Source organism: Macaca thibetana, chromosome 15, assembly GCF_024542745.1.
Source record: "Macaca thibetana thibetana isolate TM-01 chromosome 15, ASM2454274v1, whole genome shotgun sequence".
NCBI classification, from domain to species: domain Eukaryota; kingdom Metazoa; phylum Chordata; class Mammalia; order Primates; family Cercopithecidae; genus Macaca; species Macaca thibetana.
Window position 1 is genome coordinate 66,233,561 of NC_065592.1, and position 15,689 is coordinate 66,249,249.

At 39.0% G+C, this 15,689-nt stretch overlaps 1 protein-coding gene across 4 annotated transcripts in view; it reads left to right on the top strand.

Annotated features, from left to right (window-relative positions):
* The first annotated feature begins 13,995 nt into the window (after nucleotides 1-13,995).
* Nucleotides 13,996-15,689, top strand: part of NFIB (nuclear factor I B) — a 242,657-nt gene continuing 240,963 nt past the window's right edge. For all 4 annotated transcript variants that reach the window (XM_050759586.1, XM_050759591.1, XM_050759597.1 and 1 more), the window contains exon 1: nucleotides 13,996-14,649. In XM_050759586.1, coding sequence (XP_050615543.1) covers nucleotides 14,632-14,649 — 18 coding nt within the window. In that variant the 5' untranslated portion in view covers nucleotides 13,996-14,631. The remainder of the gene's footprint in view (nucleotides 14,650-15,689) is intronic.

A 15,689-nucleotide genomic window follows, 5' to 3' on the forward strand; every position in this document is an offset into this window, starting at 1 on the left:
GTCCTGCTTAAAATATCTAGTCCTTTACAGAAAAGGCTTATGGACCCCAGCTTCAGAGCATATCTTTAGAAGTGAAATTATAAGCATCTTAGAAAAAGTGAGTTGCTACATGCAAAACACCCAGCAATGCCTGGTTACTTGTAAGCATTACCATAAATAGGTGGCTCTCTTCCTTCCCACTTTCCACCTGGGTTTCCCCAGGCCCATGAGGTCAGTCTGTAGAGTCTTTTTCCAAAAAGGTCAGTTGCTCAGCTTGTAGTCAGTTACCATAATAGCTGATGACAATTTGGTTAAATACCACCACAATCCCACTCCCTTCAGGGCTCATACATTTATAAAAACATATCTTTGAATAAAAATGACTTTTAGGCCCAAGGGAATGAAGGAATTAAAATCCACAGGTGCAAATTGCAGCTCCATGTTGTAACATGGTCTGAGCAGATTCAAGGTTTCTTGGAGAAAACTTAAGAACAAGACAAAATACCAGAAGAGTTCATCCAAAGATAATATTGAAAGCACAAATCTGGAGAACTAACACTACCTGATCTCAAGACTTATTATAACGACACAATAATAACTAAGACAGTGTGGAATTGACATCGATAAAGACAAATAGATCAATGAAACAGAATAGAAAAACAGAATAGACCCATATGTATGTGGACAACTGACTTTGGACAAAGGTATGAAATCAATTCAGTAGGGAAAAAAAGTCTTTTCAATAGATGGTGTTGGAACAATTAAATATCCATATAAAAATAATGAATTGTGATTCATACCTTGCACTAAACACAAAGTTTAACTGAAAATGGATTATAGATCTCAATATAAAACATAAAACTATAAAAATTCCAAAAGAAAACAGAGGGAAAAATCTTTCATGATGTTGGATTAAGCAAAATGTCTTAGATATGAAACCAAAAGCTCAATCCACAATTTTGACTTCATTGAACTTTTAAAATTCTGCTCTTCTCAAGAACCTGTTAAAAGACTGAAAAGCAAAACTACAGTGTGGGAGAAAACATTGTAAATCAAACATCTAATAAAGGCTTTGTATTCACAGTATACGAAAAACGTAGAAATTCAGTAAGAAAACAAACAACCCAATTTTCTAAATGGGCAAAAACTTTGAATACATATTTTATCAGAGAAGAAATGGCAAGTAAGCACATAAAAAGACATTCAACACTATTAGTTATTAAGGAGACAAATACTACAGTGATAATGGGATACAGTATATACTTACTAGAATGGCTAAAAATAAAAGGGCTTGATCATACTAAGTGCTGGTGAGGATGTGGAGGAATGGGAGCTCTCATACATTGCTGGTGGAATTGTGAAGTGATACAGCCACTTTTGGAAAACTGTGTTGACATTACCTGCCATATGCCCATACGTTCCATTGCTAGGTATTTACCCAAAAGAATTGAAAGTATATGTCCATAAAAAGACTTGTACATGAACGTTCACAGCAGCTTTATTTGTAATAGCCCAAAATTGGAAACAACCTAATTGCCCATCAACAGGTGACAGATAAATTGTGTTATACAATATAATGGAGTACTACTCAGTAATAAAAAGAAATGAACTATTGTTACAACAACATGGATGAGTAGCAAAATAATTATGCTGAAAGAAAGAAGCCAGATGAAAAAGAGTACATACTGTTTGATTCTATTTACATAAAATTTTATAAAATACAAATTAAGCTATAATGATAGAAAGCAGATCAGTGGTTGCAGGGGAGGGAGAGGACAGAGGGATCACCAAGAGGCATATAAAAAATTTTGGAGGTAATAGAAACGTTGCCTATCTTGATGGTGGTAATGGTTTCATGGGTGTATATGGATGTCAAAACTTACCAATTAGTATACTTTAAATATGTGCAGTTTATTGTATGGCAGTTACACCTCAATAAGCATGTTTTTAAAAAAATATTGCAACATTAAAAGAGTGGAACTGTAAGCCTCAAAGTAGGAAGAGAAATCTGCAACAGATATAAACTGGCAAAGGGCTTATATGTAGAATATACAAAGAACTCCTACAAATCAACAAGAAAAAGATAGAAGAGTGTAAATAAAAATGGGAAAAATATTTGAACAGACATTTCAAAGAGGATATCTGAATGGTTAATAAGCAGATGAAAAGGAGCTCAGCCTCATCAGTCATTTGAAAAATGCAAATTAAAACACATGAAAATATTACTACATGTTGGAAGTAAAAACAACAGTCTTGATGAAGATGTGAAACAATTAAAACCGATATACTTCTGGTGGGAATATAAATTACTACATCCACTTTGGAAATTCATTTGGCATTGTCTACCAAAATTTATCGCAGGCATACTTTATAACCCAGAAATTCTACTCATAGTCTTATACCCCAAAATAATGTATATGTATGTATAACAGAAAACATGTAGACAGTGTTCATATCTCCATTATTTATATTGGCCTCAAACTGGAAACAACCCAAGGTTTGCTGGATATAGAATAAACTGTGTTGTATGCATACAATAGAGTTCCATACTGCAATGCAGAAAAAACAAAACAAAACACTGTTACCTGCAACAGCAGAGAGGAATGTCACATGAAAGGCTGAACAAAATAATTCAGACAACACAGTAAATATTGTATGCTTTTTCTTACATAAAGTTCAAAACAAGGCAATACAAGTTTGTATTGTTAGAAATCAGTACAGTGGTTGTCTTTGGGAAGAATATTAGGGCCAGTAATTTGCTGAGATTGGGAGATGGTTTCTGTATTGCCAATAATTTTTCATTTCTTAATATGGATGGTGGTGACATGGAAAATACATTTAGCTGTACACTCATAATGTATACTTTCCTAGATACACATTATATAGAAGGTTGTTCTTTTCGGTATTATATAATATTCAATGGTATGACCATACGACAATTTCTTTTTTTAAGCACAAGAAGAGAGACAAGGCAATCACTTGGGTCTTATTCTTTAGGGATCCAAAGACTTAGGCCAAGGCTGCTGAAGTGACTCTTTTCTCTTCAGTGACTAAGTCTTGATCAGGCTTTAGTGTGGAGTAGTTGAGCTTTAAAGGTGCCCACGATATGCCTCCCCATTAGGGAGCTGTAGGGCCTAGAATGAGCCCTAAGGAAAGGAGGAGAGATTTTAAGGGTGGGTACAAGCCACTCTATTGAGTAGGAGGATGAGGAAAGACGGGTGAAGAAAAAGTCTGCATATAATTCACGGCTAAGAGCTAAGGCTCTAGAACCACATTTCCTAGGTTCAAATCCTACCTCTGATACTTGCAAGCTATTGACCTTGGGTGATTTATTTATTCTCTATGCACACAAGTCTTCTCATCTGTAAAACAGAGACAAGATGACACCTGTAATATAGAATTATTAGGAGGATCAAATGAGTTAATGTGCTTCATAAGTGTTGTGAAAGTGAACATAAGCCAGCTTGAAAGGGCATACATCTCTCAAAGTATTCAGGTTTGCAGGGTGCTGCCAAGAAGAGACCAAGGTGGTTCTAGAGCAGCTGCCAAAGCTCTACAATAGCGTTCCTTGGAGGCTGCTCCATCCCCTCTCCTCTCTAGATACCCCTGAATACCCCTGATTGACTCTAGGCTACAGAAAAGTTTGCACACTCCTCATTTCCTTCTTTTGATAAAAGCCTTCCTGCAAGGCTTCTAGAATTATCAGACCACCCTTCCAACCTCATTGAACAGACTGGCAAGTTCATGGCCTCAGAACAGCAGCACACAAGCTCTATGTTTCTGTTAGCTATCGCCTCATTTTCCCCTCCCACTCCCCATCCGTCTCTCTCCTCCACACTAGAATATCACTGGTTTTGTTCATACTCTATCTCCTGGGCACAGCAGGCATCCCTTTGTTGTCTGATTAAGTGGCAATATATTCTTCAATAGATGACTGACACTCTTTGTGTTGGTGGGTTCTGATATGTACTCAATTCTTAGCATTTGGGCAGCATTATTCAATGCCTGTTACCAAAGCACCTTTTGGACACTGCTCCTGTCCTCACTGCTCCCGTCTCACCTTGAGCACAGGGCATGGCATAGGAGAGATGCTCCATAAATATTTATGAAGGTGCAGTTGCTTGAGATGCTGTTAAATTTCTTACCTTTCTATGAAGAACCTAAAAGTAACCTTGAGATAAAACTGTCCCCCAGAAACTTCAAACTGTAAAACAGTCTACTTTAAATCCATCTCTCTTGGCATCAGGGAGCTAGGGAGATTTCTCTGTGTGTGTGTGTCTGTATGTGTTTTTTTTTTTTTTTTTTTTTTTTTTGATGGAGTCTCGCTCTTTTGCCCAGTCTGGAGTGCAGTGGTGCAAACTCCACTCACTGCAACCTCTGCCTTCCAGGTTCAAGTGATTCTCCTGCTTCAGCCTCCCGAGTAGCTGGGACTACAGGCACCCGCCACCGCGCCCAGCTAGTTTGTATTTTTAGTAGAGACAGGGTTTCACCATGTTGACCAGGCTGGTCTCTAATTCCAGACTTCAAGTGACCCACCCGCCTCGTTTCCCAGAGTGCTGGGATTACAGGCATGAGCCACTGCGCCCGCGCCTGGCTTCCTCTTGGTTTTTAAACTATAATTGCAAATAAATGCTATCACAGGCCTAGTGGCACTCAGAGAGGCTTGCAGTCATATCTATTCTTATTTATCATCTCTCACCCTATTTGAAGAACAAGGACAGAGAAAAGTAATAATCTGATAGATTCAGAAAATATTTATTGAGAAAGGACTATGTTTCAGAAACGGTCCTACATATTTTGACAAATGAAAAATTTTGATCCCCAAACAACCACACTGAAGCAGGCATGATTTTCGAAGGTAGGGGAACCGTGGTTAAGAATCATTACCTGCCTTGTCCAGAATCATTACATAGCCTTCTGGTGGCTAAGTCAGGATTTGAACCCAAAAAGTCAATGCCTCCAGGTCCAAGTTGAAAGCCTATATTCCATTACTTTCAGAACATACTGGAGAATGAATATAACCTTTTTACATTGTCGTGCCTCGTTTTCAACCCAAACTGGTTTACCCAGCTTGATAAGTTCTTTAATCCCCACAGGGTATTGAATGAATCCTGGCTATATCCAAAACTTAAATCCACATTCAAAGGAGGAAGATCTACCCCATTGATAATATTTAAAAGAATGTGCCTGGGGTTTTAAAGGCAATTTCAAAAGAAGAGTGATAAAAATGCTTTGAGGCATAGTGGAAAGCCTCCAAGGCAAGTCCTGTGACTGGGCCCCACTCATTTAGTAGTTTCGTGTCCTTGCTGCATAAACTATTAAGCTATGGCCACGGGCTTGGGAATTAGAATGACCTGGATCATGAACAATCTGACCTTCAATTGGTTACTCAGTCTTTCCGAACCTCCAGTTCCTCATCTTTAAAAGAGCTTAGATGACATACAGTACTGAGCACAGAGCGGAAGCATAGTGAGACCTCAGTAAATGGTATCACTTGCCTTGATATTACTTTTAATCTAAAGTTGGGAGAAACCATTGCCCCAGGGAGGTCTTGCTTAATTAAGGTGCTGCCATTGGCCTAAATTGGTCACAGAAGAGAAGATCCAGCTTGTAGGTAGTCACTTAAAATGCCCTCCAAAAAGCTTGCATATCTAGACCTCGGGGAAACTCAGTACAGAGGGGCTGGACTCCTATGTATGAAGTAGATAGCCTGAGCTGCCAAATTAACAGGGTGCTTTCATTAGAATGAGGGCCATTAAGATCACATCTATGAATGAGCCTGGAGACTGACTGCATATGGACCTCTTCTTCACCCACCAAGAGAGTAACTGTAGACTCAACGTGTACATAATGTACGAGCTTCTCAATTATTCACTGTGTTGACTTTGTGGCGCTCTATGTACATCCTTAGGTCTATCTCCATTTGGGAGCAAAACCTAGAGAGTGGGTGTTCTGTCTAAAAAAACAAAGCACTGCAAGTACAAACTACACAGGATGCTTATGATGATAAAATGGCAGTGATTGTCACCAAATCCCATTTTCTAGGCAAATTTCTAAGAATTGTACAACAGACGTGGATCATCATAGATGGTATACATTTGTTATTTTCATAGAATGGATTTATTAAAACATAGTTAAAAACTATTCCTTTAAAACAACTTTTTGCAAAACTTTTCAAAATCTTAAAATCATTTTTAAAAACAGTTCTTGGTTGCATCATGTGTTCTGATTTAGTGATCGGAAAATATGGTCTCTGTACAGAGATGGAATCTTTATATTTTTTAGGATGATGGTTATCTACTAGGGTATTAGCACGTGATCACATTTCTTTGAGGTATGTCAGATAAGAATATTATAAAGTATTTAACTTTTTAGTTAGGTACTTCCTTTATCAATTAGAGCAGATTTGATGTTATCCCCATAAAGTGATCATCCTCCCTCACTTGCATTCTGTTACTGTTTTTTGTTTTAATTTTGTTTTGTTTCTTTTTTTGTTTGTTTCGTTTTTTGAGACAGAGACTTGCTCTGTCGCCCAGGCTGGAGCACAGTGGTGCGATCTCGGCTTATTTCAACCTCCACCTCCCGGGTTCGAGTGATTCTCCTGCCTCAGCTTCCCGAGTAGCTGGGACTACAGGCCCATGCCACGACCCATGCCCAGCTAATTTTTTGTATTTTTAGTAGAGACGGGGTTTTACCATGTTAGCCAGGATGGTCTTGATCTCCTGACCTTGTGATCCACCCACTTTGGCCTCCCAAAGTGCTGGGATTACAGGCATGAGCCACTGCGCCCGGCCTGTTACTGGGTAATAAGAGAAAGACAGCTGGGCGCGGTGGCTCATGCCTAAAATCCCAGCACTTTGGGAGGCCGAGGCGGGCAGATCACAAGGTCAGGAGTTCGAGACTAGCCTGGCCAATATGGTGAAACTCCGTCTCTACTAAAAATACAAAAATTGGCCAGGCATGGTGGTGCGCACTTGTAGTCCCAGCTACTCGGGGGGTTGAGGCAGAAGAATTGCTTGAACCCGGGACGCAGAGGTTACAGTGAGCCGAGATAGCACCACTGCACTCCAGCCTCCATCTCAAAAAAAAAAAAAAAAAAAGAAAAAGAAAAGAAAAGAAAAAGAGAAAGACCAGGAGTCACTGTGAGTGCGCCCAGGATTTGCAGGGGGGTCAGGCGTTTGGCATGCGGACATCAAATGTTAATTATGACCTGGAGCATAAAAGGTGATGAGTGGCTATCCTAGGACATTTCAGTCTATAAAGGAGCTTGTGGTCACAGTAGTTATGGTGACGCTGTGCATATTGGCACACAGAAGCCCCTTCCCCACATGCTCTGAAAAAAACATTAATACAAAGAGAGCTTGTTTGGAGTCAGGAGGTGTCTTTTAGGATGCTGGCGTTGCAACTAACTAGCTTAGCAGTCATAAGTAAGTCACTTTACCTCTCTGAACTTTGTTTTTCATCTGTAAGAAGAGCATTTGATCTAGATCAATAACTGTACACTTAGGGGTATAGAAAGCAAGTCAGAAATCTAAGTGAGGAAAGCAAGCCAGTATGATACAAGAAGGGGCAAAAGGGGACTGCAGAGACCAAGCCCCAGCTGAAGGGGGCAGTTGCTACTCCACTCCAAACTATTGGTGTTATGTGCGCAACACTCGCCCAAAAAGTCTCACCTTCCACTTGTTCAAAAAAAGCAAAACATCTAGATTTTTCAACAAAATATACCAAATTTTAAATGTTAACAGTCAATATCAACATTACAAATTTAGGAGGGAAAAAACAAAAGATGGTTCCACTTTTGTTTCTTAATCTCTTATCTGCAGGTCTCAAAAGTCTCTTTTAGTTTTAACAACTTTACAATTCTGTGACCATTTGTCACTAATTTCACAATTTTGTGACCATTCACTAATATCGACAATGCAAATAGAAAATTAAGTGGAAAAATTTTAAAATGAAATTATATTCATTTAAAGATTATAACTATGCAATCATATATATATATATAACATATAAGCAGATAGGAGATCAAAATATATGCACATGAAACAAATTTTTTAGGTGATGGGACTGTGGGTGGATATCTTTTTTATCTTGCTAATTGTTCATTTAAAGTACCTCTACTATTGTTCACATAACCAAAAAAAATTAGAGATAATGGTAAAAAAAATATATATATATATGTTGAGGGCAGCTCAGGGCTCCATGCTATGGCTCATGCCTATAATCCTAGCACTTTGGGAGACCGAGACAGGAAGATCACTTGAGCCCAGGAGTTTGAAACCAGACTAGGCAACAGGGTGACATCCCATCTCTACAAAAAAATATAAAAAATTAGCCAGGCATGGTGGTGCACACCTGTGGTCCCAGTTACTCAGGAGGCTGAGGTGGGAGGATCCCTTGGGTCTGGAGGTCAAGGATATAGTGAGCCCTGATAGCACCACTGCACTCCAGGCTGGGTGACAGAGCAAGACCTTATCACAAAAGAAAAAAAAGGTGGGGAGCAATTCAGATGGTGCCAGATATGAAGAGAAAAAGGGAGAGGCAGTGACATTAGGTGTGTTCTCGAAACTTGTATTTCTATTCTGACCTCTGTATTTGCTTGTCAATCATCCTGAATAAAAAGTTGGTAAAAGAAGGCAGTACTGGTTGCATGCTAGGTAAATTCTATGTGCCTGAATTTTTCCATCTACCACTGCTCCTTTCTCTCTTCTTCTGTTTACAAAATATTTCTCACATCAAGAATCATAATGCATAAATTTTCCCAACTTTGTTAGTTTGGCTTTTGAATATATTATAGGAGAGTTTTGTTTGGTTTCTTTTGTTTTAGTGGATGAAGTGGGACGGGAAGGGCAGCTGACTTATCATCCTTAATTACATTTTTCTTTGGTTTCTGCATTAACACTATTTTCATTCTATAAGCCCACATCAGCTGCCTGCACAGTGAGCAGAAAACCACAGGTTGTTATTTAGTGTTTATTTGAAGGTTTTCAAAACACCCCATGGGAAGGCTACTCTTTTCTAAACAAATTTGGAGGAAAATATTAGCACAAAGGAGAAGGCCTTCATATCATGAATGCAGAGATCCTCAAAAACCTATCTATACTTTATGGCAGCACCCAGCCCAAGGTCCAGACCCATGCTAAGCATGCAATGTGTGTTTGTAGTAGGAATGAATTCCTCCTCTACTCCCTGGGCTGCACCTACAATTTCTTACTTATGGAATGCAGACACAAAATATAGTTATTGATCTTCTTTAAGTAACAGGCAACTTGAAATGATATCAACATGTTCTAGATATGCCAACAGGAATCTGTGACACTGGGGACATTTGGCCACAGGATTTGAATCCAGGGGAATTAACATTGACTTTCTTTTGAACGTGGACCCACTGAGCAAAAGGCAGGATGGTCTTTTGCCAGGACTATACTGAAGGATCAGTAGACTGTCTAGCGCTTTCGTGCATCCTGTTGCCTCACTAATTTCTGGATTGCCAGATGCCTCTGTTTTTTGAAAATGGTTAAAAAAATACCTTAGTAATTCTGTTGTTTCAGAAACCTTACATATGGCATAAAATATCCTGAAGATTTTTTCAGAAAACACTTGCTTTTTTATGTTCAATTTAATCATTATAGCTGAAACTGATTCCAATTTATTGTTTTCTTTTTAAGGGCATTTTGATGGTTGAAATTCTAAAGTTACACAAAAGTGTGAGTAAGCAAGATAGGAAGATTAATTGCTCATAGTATTTTTATAAGTCTTAAAAACATAAGTAGGCTAAGAAATGGTTGATACTTCAAATTCAGAATTCATAACAATTGCAATAAACATTATTTTTTGAAGCTAGAAGGCATCCTGGATTTACCACTGTTGAATCAGAGAACAGATTTTTCACACATTGAGTCATAACTGCAGGCTTTTTTTTTTTTTTTTCCTGTAAACCACTTTAACCTGCTCTTGAAAACCTCTGGTTGGTGCATGGAATAAGTCTGAGTCTGTCTCTATTTAGCCTGTGAAATTTAACAAGGCCATAGCCTGGGGTTGGTAAGGCTATGAGCCATACCACCATCTCAGGTTTTTGATGACACCACAAACCACTTGAGATTTATTATGTTAGCAGATGTCATCAGATCTGTGTGTGCACAGGTGCAGCATGTAGTTAGTGAAAGAAGGAACACTGCATGTGTATATTTATTTTTGTACCCATACTCTCAATGGTTAGAAAATGACCCAGTGTGTCTGTCCTGGGCAGTGTGGTGTTTCAACTCCACTGCAGATGCCTATCTTGTAATTTCTTGAAGTCTTTTCCACAAACATAATTCTTTATGATGGGCGACTATGTCTTGTAGGAATTATATTGCATTTGTTTTTACCATCAATATCTAAATAAGAAGCATAAGGATTTACAGCGAAAGACTGTTACAACCAATGAAAAATACAAATTATTACCATGATTTGTTATTTATGCCTGGGTTTTCCTCTTATAGGACAATACACTAGACATGCACTCTCCTCTCCTTAATGAAAGTAGTGCAGGGACAGCTCTCATCTATTGAAATCTGACAAAACATCAACATTTGGCACTTTATAAATGTCCTAATTTAAGCTTCCCTGTTTTTATATAATTAGAAAATATTTAAAACTATTGGAGGCAATAAGAAATATGAATCTTTCCAAATTTATGTTAAAAAATACAATATTCATTTTTAAATTCTAAAAATAGTTATCCAATTGTTTTAAAAGAAGTGTTTATATGTTCATATTCAAAAATATGTATTTTTTAAATTCTAAAAATATTATTTTTCAATATCATCCAATTGTTTTAAAAGATAGTATATGTTTTATTTAGTATTACATCCTAAATATGCCACTATCTTTATTACATACATTAAATTTCTACAAATTCTGGTATAATAATGGATTAAATATAAAAATCTAATAAATCAGTGTGTACCCTTTAATAATATAAAAATCATAGAAATTAAAACACACTTTCTATATTTTTGAGAAATAGAAAAGTAAGACAAAATAAACACCTTTGGGGTAATGACTGAAAATTACTGGTTTAGATGGGGTAGAAGAATTACTTCAATTATGATATAAAGCATTGTAATAATGCAGGCCTTTTAGAAATAATTATATAGTGATTATTCTCAAAGATAAATACACACAGATGTTGCTAGTACATTTTTAAAATTCTTAATTTGAAGAAAACATACAGAAACTGCATTACCAGTTAATTGGCTTTAGGAAGAACCAGAAAAATCTTAAGTGCAAGTGTACTTGTGAGGCTTCTGGTAAGTTCCATGGAATGAATTGTGCCTGCAACTTAAGGCAGAAAAAAATGACATTTAAAAACATTGGAATCACTTCAGTGCCAGAGGCCCAAAATGCTTAACTAGTGTTGGACAGTGCTTATTTAAAAAAAATGAATAATCAGTTATAATTTATAACAAAAGATTAATATAAAAAGATACTGGACCTTAATTATATTCTTAGAAATGCTTTCGACCAAGATAATTTTCATTTAAAAAGGAGCATCTATTTTAAAACACTTCTCATTTTTTGCATATTTATTTACATTGCAAAATATGAAAACCAGAAAATCAGGCGACGTAGATGAAAAGACCATAACTATTTACCAATTAAAAAATTCAGAAGCAACAACACGTTGAGGTGACTAAAAATTAGCAAGACCAATTTCTATAAGACATGCTTGAAAATCAGTCTCCTTATTTTATAAACCTTAGGTATCATCTAATGATGATAGGTGTACATATTTGACCAACAGAAGAATTATGGATATAGGAATAAGTATTATTATAAGCTTCGCATGTCAAAAGAAACGAACGACATGCAAATAAAAAAAGATAATCTATGAAAGCCTGAACATGACACACAATGGTACATTTTATGACTAAATAATATGCTTAGATAGAAATTCTCTGACAGGTGACACAAACTCTAGATTCCTCCAAGTCATCATGAGAATGGAATACTTTTTCTTTCCCTGTTCCTTTTCCTATTTTGTGTCTCAAAATATTTCCTAAACAAATCTAGATTCTCTCCATAATGTCCTTTCCCCTTTGCATGAAATGATGTTGGGATGGATTGGTAATTCTGCTGCGGACTTCAAATAATAACAGAGAAGACTCTCTGTTGCACACTTACATAAAAGTTTTAGTATTTGATAACACTGCCCATGTAAGTGTTACTTATTTCTATATCCATCATTCTTCGGTTGGTCAAGTGTTATCCTCTCACTCTACATTTTTTATTTAGCTGCATTGAATCTTTATATTTTATATTTGTTTCCTCAGTACTAAATGTGATTTACTTGACCATGAAACTACTATTTGGAAATCCTAGAATGAAAACATCTGTTTTGTCACCCATTTGACCTGAGTGGGGAGACTGAGTTATAGATATACTAGCTGAGTGGTTAAAATAACTTGGAGCAAGATAGATATTAAAAATTAATTTTCCTTCAGAAGTTACAGCTGAGTATAGAGATAGATACATGTGTGTATCCCTTCCCTCCCAGTCCATTCATTCCCCTTCTCCAAGCTGTATAGCTACATAGATATATACTGTGCTAATTTTTTTGGAGGGGAAATTGGGAACTGTTAAACTTGCAGTTAAACAAATTATTTTAAAGTTGGGCATTTTCTAAGGTCTAATTGGGCAATCTCATTTTTAGTTTTGCACTTATTATCACTGAAAATAGCTATGTATATTATCCATACACAGGCAAACATACGAATGATGTGTGTATATATATATAAGGGGAAAAATACTTTTTTTTGTAATGAGGCCATGTCTTTTTTTAAAAATACTGTGTCGCAGGAGGTATGAACCTGAACTATGTTGTTTAAGTTCTCTAAGACTTTGAGGGTAAACATAATTGGGATTAAAATACTGACGTGCTCACATTTAGTAGAGAGATAAGAATAATTCATCGGTAGCTATTCTAGTCTCACTGGTAATCACATAATTCAACAGGGTTTTTAGAGAATATCTGAAGCTATTGTAGTCTGTTGTGCAATTACATAATTAGTCAGGATCACTGTAATAAAGTCTTTTCTAAATGTATGTGGGTTACTACTAAGTAAATGTTAGGGCTAGTGTTATATTTTTACTTTTAATACTTGCATAACAACTTCAACTGTTAAATATTATTTCCCCACTTAACTACAGATACTTAACATAAAGAGAATTGGAATACTCAAAAACTAAGAAAAAAAAATCCCCCCACATATATTTGTTTCCAAAATGCTGATCAAAACTGCTTTCTTTATGAACATTAACTCACTATCCAACCTCCTCTAGAGTGTTTACTTCTGGGAACTCCGGGGTTGTGTATCTCTTTGGTGTTGGTTGTTTCACCCACTTCTAAATTACTGATCTATTTTTTTGATATTCGCGTGACTACCTATAAGTCAAAGTGCGCTCTTTTTGGCCTTTTTGCTTTAATGATAACGCTGCACAGCCAGGAATATTTCGGGAGTCCTCTTACACGGAAACAAAAGTGGCCTGGAGAAGTTAAAGCCAGCAACGTGGCGGGAAGTGAGGAAGTAACAGCAATTCCTTACTCTTTATCATTATTGTTGTTTTAGAGTCTTTGCGCGGCGTTTTCGGCCGGGTTCCCGCTCCAGAAGGCCCGCGAGGGGCCCCACGCCCGCGGCGCGCCACAGACACACAGTCCGGGAGCACAAAGGCGCCGGGAGCCCGGGCAGGAGCCCCCGAGACGGTCACGCCCTCGCCGCTCTCCGGCCCCACGCGGCCGCACAAAGACCAGACCCCCACGACCACCCACGCACCCCCCCCACGCTCGCGAGGGGCGCCGCGCGGCGCAGGCCGCCACACCCACTCGGGCCCGCTCCCGCCTCCCCGGCCCCGGGCGCCCTGATGAATATGCATCGCCGCGTGCCCGCCCCCGGCTCCTCCTTTCGGTTTCCTTCCCGCCGCCAGGCGGAAGCGAAGAGCCGCGCTTCCCGCGCGCCCAGGCCGGCCGGGGTGGGGTGGGGCGGGGCGGGGCGGGGCGGGCCGCGAGCCGGAGAAAGAGAAAGCCAGAGAGGCGACTGCAGGAGGAGCGCGGGCCGGGCACGGAAGGGTGCGCTGCTGGGTGGCGGTTCCGGGGCAGCCCCGCCGCGGGCCAGGCCAATCCGAGGGCGGGGAAGGGGCGATCGCGCGACCCCGGGGCCGTGCCGGCTGCGTCTGACCGGCGCAGCCTCCACTCCTGGAGCAGCCTTGCTAAAACAACAATAAAACCCACCAAACACACACACACATGCACACACGCACACGCGGGCGGACACACACACACCATCCTGGACGGCGTTCAAGTCAACCACGAGAAACAGCCTTCTGCAAGGGAGAGGAAAGAAAGCTGGAAATCCAGACAGACCGAAGGGCTGCCTGCTTTTAAACTTGACTTTGACCGCCTTTTCTTCTCGGGTCAAGAATTGTGGCAGTGCAGAAATTACAATTAAAAAATATATAAGACTACTCCCGGATTTGCTTTTTTTTTTTTTTTTTAAACTAAACAAAAAGCGACACCAAAACAACCCCTGAGAAAATCCACAAATCTGTACCTGAGACACGTCAAGTCAGCGGCCCAGGGTTCTGTTACAGACTCAAGATCTCTTTTATTTAATGCAATACAGTGCGATGGTATGTGGCTTTGAAATGATGGGTTTTGTTTGCTTCTTTTATTCGTTCCTTGCACTCCCTCCTACCCCTGGCACAGTTTTTCTTTTCCTGTTTGTGGATTGCAAAGTGGCTGTTTTACCCCTTTCCTAAATGTCATTTCTGCTTTACAGGTTGTGAGCTATAGTGCTGCATTTGCAGAACTAATTTGCAAATATGTATTCTTACTATTTAGCGTTGGCAACTTTAGTACATGTGACACACTCTTATGGTGGAAATCAGTGAGTAACATTGTGAGTCCAAACGGTGCAGAATCTAGCATTTTTTTTCTGCTTTAACTCTCTACTTTATCCCCCTCTCCCCTCAGTGGTGGAAAAACATTACTGTTCAAATGGTACTTTAGTTCTACCTTGTAGGCCATTCTCTCCTCTTGAAGCATTCTTTTCTCCATTTTAATTCACAGATATTCTCATTTAAAAATACATTTTTAAGTGAAAGAAGTACTATTTAACTCTGGTGTGTTGGAATGTTTAAAATCAGTATTCATTCTAAAGTTTAGTCCTAATTCCCATCCCTCATCCCTGAATTTGTGGCATCGTATTGTTAGCCTTTCTTCCGCACCCCCCACCAACTTTTTACAACAGATTATGATGGATTTCTTTCCACTCCTGTTAATACTTCCCCCTGCAACCCCGCTATTTTTGCTGCAGATTTTTTTCCTCTGCCTAAGTCTGTGTGTGTCTCTATCTCTCGTTCCCCGTGTCCTCTTTTCGCCAATACGTCTGGGACACATTTTAATGCACAATATCCCATCCATTAAGTTGTGGTTGAATGTGAAGTGTGTGAGGACTTGGCAGCTTTCAGGTTGAAGGGGGCGGGGAAGCCAGTTTCGACTTTGACACAAGATGCTGAAGTGGCGTGATCAGAATTATTATTAGGGCTGTGAACATGGCCATCTTCTGCTCGGGTTGGAAGAACTGCCATTGAACTTGAGACGGGACAGACAAGATCTCCAAGTATTCTCCCCCCCCCCCCCCCCCCAGTACAGTAGCTGGCAGGGAAAA